The sequence below is a fragment of the Ammospiza nelsoni genome, chromosome 9 (genome assembly GCF_027579445.1).
Source record: "Ammospiza nelsoni isolate bAmmNel1 chromosome 9, bAmmNel1.pri, whole genome shotgun sequence".
In the NCBI taxonomy this organism is placed as follows: domain Eukaryota; kingdom Metazoa; phylum Chordata; class Aves; order Passeriformes; family Passerellidae; genus Ammospiza; species Ammospiza nelsoni.
The window spans coordinates 20,503,595-20,512,889 of record NC_080641.1 but is presented as its reverse complement, the minus strand read 5'-3'; the positions used below and the strand labels follow the sequence as shown (position 1 = coordinate 20,512,889).

The window sequence follows — 9,295 nt, the reverse complement described above, 5'->3', positions numbered from 1 at the left end:
AAGGAGGCTGGAGGGGAGCCTGCCGCGCCGCCCGCCGTCCCGAGGCCGGGCAGCCCGCGCCTCCCGGAGCTGTCCGTGGTGCTGAGGGCGGGCGGGGCCGCAGCCGCCCGGCTCGGTGCAGGCGGCCCCGCGGCTGCCGGGGCCGGAATCGCCCCGTTCCTTGCGAGCCAGTGTCCGGCACGGGGAGAGCTCTCACTCCCGGCCACCCCGCGGGCTGCCGCGGTCCCTCGCGTACAGACAGCCCTGCTACAGCCTCATGGGCTGCTTCCATGCTCAGCTCCCCGACAGCCACGTCTTTTCCAGCGGGTGCCGGTATTTCCCGCTGTTTGAGGCTGAGAGAGCCCGTCCCGTTCGTCTGGCAACAGACAAGCTTGGTTGTTTGTTCACAACCACTTCCAGGGCCGAGAGCAGGTCCTGGCCTAGGCAAGGGCAAAGGCTGGAGAGGGACCGAGACGGCGGTAACTCAGCAGCTTCGCACCAAGTCTGGGGCGGTCGCGGCGGAAGGAGCTGTCCGGGAACGGAAAGGGGAGAAACCCGATGGCCGCGGCCGGGAAAGCGGCACAGCCAACGGCGCCGAGTGCCCGGCCCCGGGCCGTGCTGCGCTGGACAGGGCGGCGGGAGGCAGCCCCGCATCCCGGCCGGGCGCTCGGCTCTTTGTCCTGCCGCAGCGCGCTGTAATGCGGAGCAGCGTGCCGGGGCTGTCAAAGAGGCAACGAAACCTGTTCCTACAACCTTACAGCCAGGCGACCCAGCCGAGCAATTTTAGAGCAGCCTGACTTTGGCTCGGCTCTATCACGGCGCGAACGGGGAGCGGGACAAATGAAGAACTTACGTTTGCCGCCCTACTTCCCACACGGGGAAAAGAAGAGTGAAAGAGGGCGATTCTTGCCCCAAACCCCCTCCAGTTTACACACACTTTTCAGTTGGGTCTGGAAATATGTTTCAGGGGAGGTAGCAGTCCCTCGCCCCCCTCCTCCGGCACCCCTGGTTTAGACACCGTCCTGCACGACACCGGCAGCCCCCAGCCCCGCCTCGCTCCTGTCTGCTGCCGTACCCAAAGCACCAAGAACTCCCTGCCCCGGTGGACACCCCGCGGCAGGCCCTGCTCGTGAGGGGGACACTCATCTATTTTGCATGAACTTTCCTTCCTTGTTCTCACTACTTTTCAGCGAGTTTCTGCAGTCAAAACCGAGCCATCGAGAACAACAAGCTGAGACTAGCTTTTCCAGCTGCATTTCCTCCTTTAGGAAAGATTTGTTGCTTAGACTGCGGAAAAGGCCCTAACGAGTCCAAATTTCCTACCTCCATCCCCAGCCCGCACAGGATGGGTTTCCCGGGAAAAGTTCGGCGGCGATGCGGGGCGGCCGGAACGCTCGGGCCACTCAGGGTCCCGCCTCCGGTCCGTTCCGGTGGGGGGGACCCGGGGGCCACGGCGAAGGCGCGGGGCAATTCTCAGCAGCCGCCGCAACACGGGCAAAAACCGAAGTGGGCGTTCCCGACCCGCTCCCCTTTTGTTAGATCAAGGCAAAGGTCAATATGGTTTTAACGCGAATTTATTAGCACAGAAATCAGCAAGCCGCTCGCTAATTAGCAAAGACCAAATAAACGTGCCCGGAGGCTTCTCTTTTCCTTTTTTCGGGATTTTTTTTTTCCTTCTATCTTAAAAGAAAGAGGACCCACGAGCAAAAAAAATAGAGAGAGGGGAAAAAAAAAAAAAAAAAAAACAACGAAGCGCCAAACCCTCAGAGGAGAGGATAATATGGGACTTTATGAATGTTTTATAGGTAATTGCTGTATAACTTTCTAATTTCGCAGGGGGGTGTTCACCTCCAGCGGCTGGGGACAGAGTCGTCCCCGGAGTCCAGAGGAGGGTCACAGCCCCCAGTCCCGACCCGCAGCCCCTCTGCCCCCGCGGGACGGCCGGGCGGCCCACGCCGGCACCGGCAAGGAGGCGCTCGGCAGGGAAGCTGCCAGGGGAAGGGATGGGGAGGGGGAACGGGCACACACAGTAGTAAAGTTCAAAGGCCAGCGGGGCTCGGGAGCTCCGTGTCCGCCGGGACCCCTCCGCCCTCCCTGCCTGTTTCCCGTCGTTACTCACCCCGACCGCCGGCGCTCCCTGCCCGTCCCAGCTCCGTGCGGACACAGCTGCCGGGCCGGGGCCGTGTCCCCAGGCTCTGCACGGCCCCGCCGCACCCGCCCCCAAGGGGCCAGAGCCACTACCCGTTACCGCCCTGCCCAGGTGCTTAAAATAACAGCAAGGGGCTCCACACCGGCGGGGGATTTGATTTTCCTTTAAAATACAGATAGGGAAAAACAGCGCCTGTTAAGAAACAACGAGCCTAAAATTCAAAATATATTCAGTATAATATCAATATAATATTCAAAATAAAAAAGTGGCATCTGCCTTTTCTACTCCGAATTTCTTGAGTTCTCATCACGGGGAAATTAGCTACCTTGAATTTTCGCGTTTGTTAAAAAAAAGATAAAGTTTATTTTTTTGTCCTTTTTTTTCCCTGTGATTTTTCAATCACAAAAAAAAAATCTATATTTTGTCATCTAAGCATTTATTTTACTGAATCCAAAAAGACATGAAAAGGGATAGGGAAGAACCACGTTTGTTCGTTTTAAACTAACGTATAGAAGTGATTTTTTTTTTTCTCCTTTTTTGGACGACATATAATAAATATGATATAGCACTCAGCACTCGGTCTGTACAATTCTGTTCGCATTACGGAGCATGCCACTTTTCAATAAGTAAAAAAAAAAAAAAAAAGGTAATGAGAAAAATCAGTGCAAAGTTCTCCGTTCCCCCGGTCTTCTCCGCCGCTCGGGGGTCGAGGCGCTCTCATTCCCTCTGTCCTCCGCAGCCGTTAGTCTCTCCGGCGGGCTCGGGCTCGGCTCCCTCTCCCTCTCCTCCACCCCCTCCGTGACTCTCTCTCCGAGCTCCAAGTCCTGCCTCGCAGGAGCCGAGGTCGGCGGGTCGCCCCGCGGCTCTGCCCGCCTTCCCCCGCGTGTGGTCGTTTCACTTACGGGCTCGGCTCTGGGTTCACGTTTCAAGAGTCCCTGCTCTGACTGATCGCCTCCCTCGGTGGCCGGTGACTGCCTGCAGAAGCTCCTGCCCCTCGGCTTCCCCTCGCTTCCTCCTCTGCGGTGCTGGGGCTTGTTTGGGGACGGGGAGGGGAAGGGCTCGTTGCGGGGACCGCGGTGCCGTTTCACCGGGGGTGCGGGGTGCCGGGCATGGGGTTGGCCAGGGGGTTGAGGGCCGGCTGCCCGCCGGGCCCCAGCCCGTGGATCAGCACCCGCGGCACCAGCGGCCGCTGGAGCTGGGGGTGCGGCGCGGGGGGAGTCCGGTACATGCTGCTGTACATGGCTGCGGCCGCCGCAGCTGCCGTCGTGCTGTCCATGCTGCCCAGCAGGCTGGGGTGATAGAAATAGGGCGAGGGGAACATCCGCTGCAGCGCTGAGTAGTTCCCGGCCTCGGCCAGCAGCTCCAGGCCCACCGCCGTCTGTCGCTTCCACTTCGTCCTGCCGGGGGGAGCAAGAGGCTGCAGGGCGGCGCCGCGGCGGGGCTTCCGCGGGCGGCGGGCCGGGCCCCGACGGAGCGCACTGTCCCCGTGGGCCCGCGCACGGTGCCATCTTCCCGGCTCTGCCCGCTTTCCCCTCCGAGCCCCGCACCCCCCACACATGCATACGGCGACTCCGGCCAAATTAATAACCGCGGTACGCGGTTAGATCGCAACGCGCTGACACTAATGGTTTGCGACAGAATTAGGGTGGCTGCAACCGTATGTAATGAGACAGAAAATTACGGCAGCGTTGACAGGAGCCGGACCCCCCAGCCCATCGCCGGGGAGGGCGCGGGGCAGCAGCCGGGAGCTCCCCGCACCACCCCGGGCTCCCGCGGGCAGAAACCCAGAGGCGTGAGCCCGCCCCCGGCTCCCCGGGGCCGCCGCCCTGACGGGGCCCGCCTTACCTCCGGTTCTGGTACCAGGTTTTGACCTGCGTGTCGGTGAGGTTGAGGGCGGCGGCCAAGTCCATGCGGTCCTGCACGCTCAGGTACTTCTGCCGCTCGAAGCTGCGCTCCAGCTGGTTGAGCTGATGGTCGGAGAAGGCTGTTCGTGCCTTCCGAGGCTTCTTGGCCCGCACTGGCGGGCTGTCCCGGCTGCTGCTGATCTCCCGGTCGCCCTCCTCCTTTGTCCCTGTGAGCGAGCCCAAGAGCGGTGAGGACCGGCGGGACACCGGCTCGGCCCCCGCCCCGCCCCGGTTACCGGGCCCCGCCGCCCCCTCCCCGGGGACTTGTCCGGGACACGGGGGGAACGGTCAGTTATGGCGGGGGGTGGTGGCGGCGAGCCCGTCCGGGGAACAGCGGGATTCCCGCTCTCCGTTTCCCAACTACAGGGCTTTCGTTATTTTCTGCCCTCTCCCCCCGGCCCGAAACGCCGGGAAATCGATCTGTCAATCCGGCTCCACTCGGGCCCCAGTTTGTGGCGCTCCTTGATCTTCCCCGCAGGAAGAACAATAATCTCCCTAATTGACCCACTGGGGAGGTTGGTGCACACAAAAATGGCCAGACCAGACTGTACATCTGGTTTGGGCACTCGTATGCTAATGCTAAAGGAGCAAAATGAGCTGCACTGGCGGGCACCGCGCCGCTCTGAGCCTGGCGAAAATAGCTCAATTGAGCAAAATTAGGAAAATTTGTCCTGTTGCCTCTCGGCTTCACCGGGCTGCCGGCGAGAAGGACAGCTCCGCCGACACCGCAGGGAAAATTTACCCTCTCCCTGCTTGCCTTTCCTCACTCTTTTCCTCCTTTCCCCTTCCCACGCACATATAGCTATTTTCACTTCCGAACCCCGCACGGCGGGGGCTCCCCCATCAGCAAAAAATTCCTAATTGAAAAAAAAAAATTAAGATGGAGAAATAAACCTTCTACCACGACGCAGGGAAAACTCGAGGGTTTTGCCAAACGCACAAAGCCCTCACATCTCACCACGCCGAGCGCGGGCCGAGTTGTTGTTGTTATTATTCTATTTTTAATTAAAAGTTAGGTGGGTTTGTTTGCGTTTGGTTTGTTCTTTTTTTTTTTCGCTTATTTGCTATTGACTAGGGAAGTAGAAATTTTCATCTTAATTTTAGAGAGAATAAGCATAAATAAAAAGGCTGAATGCACTAACTGCAGCTGAGCCGCCGGTTCTTAGAAAGCCAGAGAATCATTTATGTGCATTTGCATTAAAAATAAATACAGTCTGATTTCCCATGTGATCCCACTGCTCGGGCTATTTCTTTAAAAACGGAGAAGCCAAATTAAAAAAAAAAAAAAAAAAAAAAAAAAGGAAAGACCAACAGATATTATAATTAAAATTTTAAAAAGGGAAAAAAGAAAAAGAAATTCTTTTTAAAAGCGATTTGATTTAATTTCATTTCCTACCGACCTTATCCCCGCGGTAGCGAGAATCACGGAGCGGCCCCGGCAGAGCGAGCGCTCCTGCCGCAGATTTTCTCCCCGATTTTCGTTCCACCAGGGCCGCCGAGCACCGCGGCTCCGGTTGTACCGGAGGCCGAGCCGGTGCGGAGCCGGGCCGCGCCGTACTCACCGTGGCATTTGATGTCCCCCTGCGTGTCGTCGCGCTTGTCGAGCTTGGCTTTACCGTCCTCCTGCTCGAGTTTGGGCCTGAAGCTCTCCGGTGCCGCGCTGCCCTCCTGCTTGGGAGTATGGTGGGGAGAGGGGACGCTGGTACTGTAAGGTGCACACGCCGCTAGCGGTTTGCTGTCGCCCAAAATGTCCTTAATTAAAAAAGAAGAGGTGGAAGTCCTGGGGCCGGAGCTGGCCGAGCCCAGCTGTGGCGGCGGTGGCTGCGGGGGCGACGGCTGCAAACTCGGCGGCGGTGGCGGCGGCGGGTGTGGGCCGAGGTGGAGGTGGTGCGGCGGCGGCGGGAGGCTCTCCGCCACCCCCAGGTGCGGCTCGGGGTGCTCCATGCTCACCGAGATGGGCGATGAGGGCGCCGTCCCCACCGTGTCGATTTCCGAGCAGGGGGACGGCGTGGCCTGGCTCCTAAAATCCGCCGGCCGGCCGTCGCCGTGGGGGCGAAAATCTCCGTTCATGACTCCGGGGCTGCCGGTGCTGCCACCCGACAGGATCGTATCTATCCCGAAGCTGGACCCGCTCGGCCCCTCCATGGCGAAACGCTCAGCGCCGCGTCCGCATCCCCGTGGGCGGCCGCGGGGGTCTCTCACCGGGGGCGGAGGAGAAGGGATGGGGGGCGGAACCGGGTTACCCCAACCCGCGCACCGGCGGCGCGGTCGACACTAACTCGGGGCCCCCGCCGAGCCCCACATCGCCGCCGGGCCGCTTCGCCGCTCACCAACTTTGTTGCGGGAAGTTGCGGGCGCGGAGCGGGGCGGACACCGGCCACTGCGGCGCGCCCGCCCGTGCCCACCGAGCTCCTCTCGGCGGCGGCGACTCCCCCCGTGACGTCACAGCCGCCGCGTCCCCCCCGCCGTTTATTATAAACCGGGGCATTTGCCGCCGCTGCCGCTCGCCCCCATTGGCGGAGGGCCGAGAGGGGGCTGACGCAGCGCGGGCCGCAGCCAATCGGTGGCGCCGCCGGGGACGGACGCGGGCGGGGGGGGGGCGCGCCCTCGCTCCCTCCCGGGCCCGTCCCCGCCGCCGCCGCCGCCGCCCCGTCGGGCCTCGACTCCCCGGTCGCCGGATCGGATCCCCCGGAGAGCATCATCCAGTGTTCCCGGGACGGTTCCCCGGCTAAATGTCAGAATAATGGGAAGTGCCAGTGACAAGACGTCATATTAATCCTGATGAAGCGGCGTGTCAAGCTAATTAGAAGAGTAATTATATAGGTGATAATGAATGATTTAGAGTTCTCCGAGTTTTATTTTAGTAGTGATTACAATTTCCAAGGTCCTATGAAGCGCAGCCCGACATCCCCCCTCCCGGCCTGCAGTAGCCCCTAGACCCGAGCAGCCCCGTAAACATCATCCGCGACCGCGGGGCAACGGGGCTGTACAGCAGTGGGGGCGCAGGACAGGATTAGGGCAGGATGACTGCAGGAGGGACTTTTGGGGGGCTGGTGTTTAGCGACGGCATTAAGTATTGCCTCGTCTGGGGCGCTGGCATCCCCGCTCCGGATACGACGGCTGTCCCGGAGATGGGTGTCCACTGTCAGCCTGGAGCGAGGCTCCATCCCTGCCTCGGGGATGGAGGACACGAAGATCCCTTCTAGACTCGCTCATTGTCCTGCCTGCCCCGTACCCGGGAGTGCCCAGTCCGGCCCCGCACAGCGCTGCTGTGCAGGTGTGGCCGCAACGCGGGTGCGCCTCCACCAAGCTTCCCACCGCGTTTTGTTTCCTGGGTAAACAGTCCTGCTCAGAGGTACGGAAGGGTGCGGGGAGCGCACGGGAAGCACAAAGAGCATGACGGACCGTGTTCAGCCGATAACTCGTTACGGGCGTTTGCATCCGACGTGAGACGCCTCAGCCCCGGGACAGCGGTGCGGGATGAGAAGCTGCGCCCCGACACGGGAGATGCTGATGTGCAGAGTGCCGCGGCCCTCTGCCCCGTTTCCGACGGCTTGGGGCCTGCCTTCCCTCGTGAGGAGCGGGGCGAGGGGTTTGTGGTGTACTCGCTGGTAAAAATCCAGATGTTTCCCTGGGATTCACCGGTCACCGGTGCCCTACCCGAAGATGACCGGTCCTCTCTGGGTACCGCGGCGGGAGCAGGTCCCGGCCTCAGTGCCGCACTCCGGAGAAGGCTTTTCAACGCCAGGAAAGCCGGCCCAGGGGCAGCCTTTGCTGCCGAACATCTCCCGCTGCATCCCAAAGGGCCCGCATCGCCGTCCGCCGCCCCACGGGCGGCCGAGGGCAGCCAGCTGTACGGTTTGCCGCCGGGCTTTAGGCGCCGGTGCCGAGCCCGGAGGCCGGTGCGGAGCGGAGGCGGCGGGCCCCAAAGAGCTGTAGGGCCGCCCGTGTCCGCTGGGCGGCGGTGGCGGCCGCCCCCGGGTCCCCGACGGGCGTCCCGCGCGGACGGGCCGGGGCAGCGGGGCCGCCGCAGCCCCGGTGCGGGCCGGGCCGGCAGCACGGCGGGCTGAGCTCTTACCAGCCCGTCCCTACAGACCGGGGCACCTGAAGGAAGCAGAAAAAAAGGGGAGAGAAGAAGAGGTGAAACTGAGGAGTGGACTGGAAGAACAGGAGAAAGGGAAAAATATTTCAATATCTGCAAGTGCACAGGCAGGTTTTCTGCAGCAGGGAAGCGGCCCGCGGCGCTCATGTTTATCTTGCTGTTTTGGTTTGCAATGTACCAAAACTATGTCCTAATTATCCCTGGGGGAATGCGGGATCCGGGGTAATATGTTACACTAGCGTAATCCTTTAACTCACAATACACCTCCCCGTCCCGGAATCGGGATTTAGGGCTTAAAGTCATGTTCCTGAAGAGTGAACACCTTTCATTTCCGTCCTCTTATTTTTTAATCCTCGACTCCATTGTGCAGAAATATTTAGGGGAAAGCGGCGGCGAGTCCCGCCCCGGCTGGGGCAGCCGCTCTGCTCCCGGCCGGGCCCCGCTGAGCTCGGAGCTCCCGCAGCCTCAGCCTGGCCCGCTCCTCCGTGGTCACCGTCGGCCGGTTCGGATTCCCGGAGCGCTGATCAGCCCTAGCGGGGGCATCTGACGCAAAAGGCCTCCCACCTCCTGCTGGCACCCTCTGCGGGCGCGGTGACCAGCGGGACGCCGTTGTACTTGTTGAGGCCGGGGGTGGATCATGACAGCTGCCGCCCCGCGTCCCCGTGCCCCTGGCTGGGTGACCCCCCTTTCCCATCTATCCCACCCGTCTGACTGCGGGCAAAGCCACGGAGCTCCCTCTCCAATAAATCAGCAACAACCGAATCAAAGCGATGAGCGAAGGTGCCACTCAGAGGAGTCGGACAGGGCCCCGCTCGTTAATTAGCAGGCAGCTAATTAGAGCGGCACTTAGAGCGCTAATCAATGGCCCGATGGAGGCTGGGGCAGCGAGCGGCAGGGACGGGGTATCATGTGCCGGTTCGACGCCGGTCCTTGCCCGGGGGGCGGTCCCGGCCGAGGCACCGCGGAGCGGCCCCGGGCTCTGTGAGCGGGGTCCAGCGCCTGCCATCTTGGCCCCCCCGCGGGAAGCCCGCACCGCATCGAGGGGGACCCCGAGGAGCGGGGCCCTGGGGGTCCCTGCCCCAAACATGGCACGGTGCATCATTTCGGCCCCGGCACGGGTTACTTCCTACTCCAATTTTGGTGCGCAGCCGTGCTGGCTCA

At 61.6% G+C, this 9,295-nt stretch overlaps 1 protein-coding gene across 1 annotated transcript; it reads right to left on the bottom strand.

Annotated features, from left to right (window-relative positions):
- Nucleotides 1–1,977: 1,977 nt before the first annotated feature.
- On the bottom strand, nucleotides 1,978–6,337 carry BARHL2 (BarH like homeobox 2). The gene is made up of 3 exons (XM_059478549.1): nucleotides 5,595–6,337; nucleotides 3,974–4,199; nucleotides 1,978–3,525 (listed from the first exon to the last, which is right to left on the bottom strand). The coding sequence occupies exons 1-3, from the start codon at nucleotides 6,175–6,177 to the stop codon at nucleotides 3,213–3,215; spliced, it is 1,122 nt and encodes a 373-aa protein (XP_059334532.1). The 5' UTR covers nucleotides 6,178–6,337; the 3' UTR covers nucleotides 1,978–3,212.
- Between the last annotated feature and the right edge of the window lie 2,958 nt (nucleotides 6,338–9,295).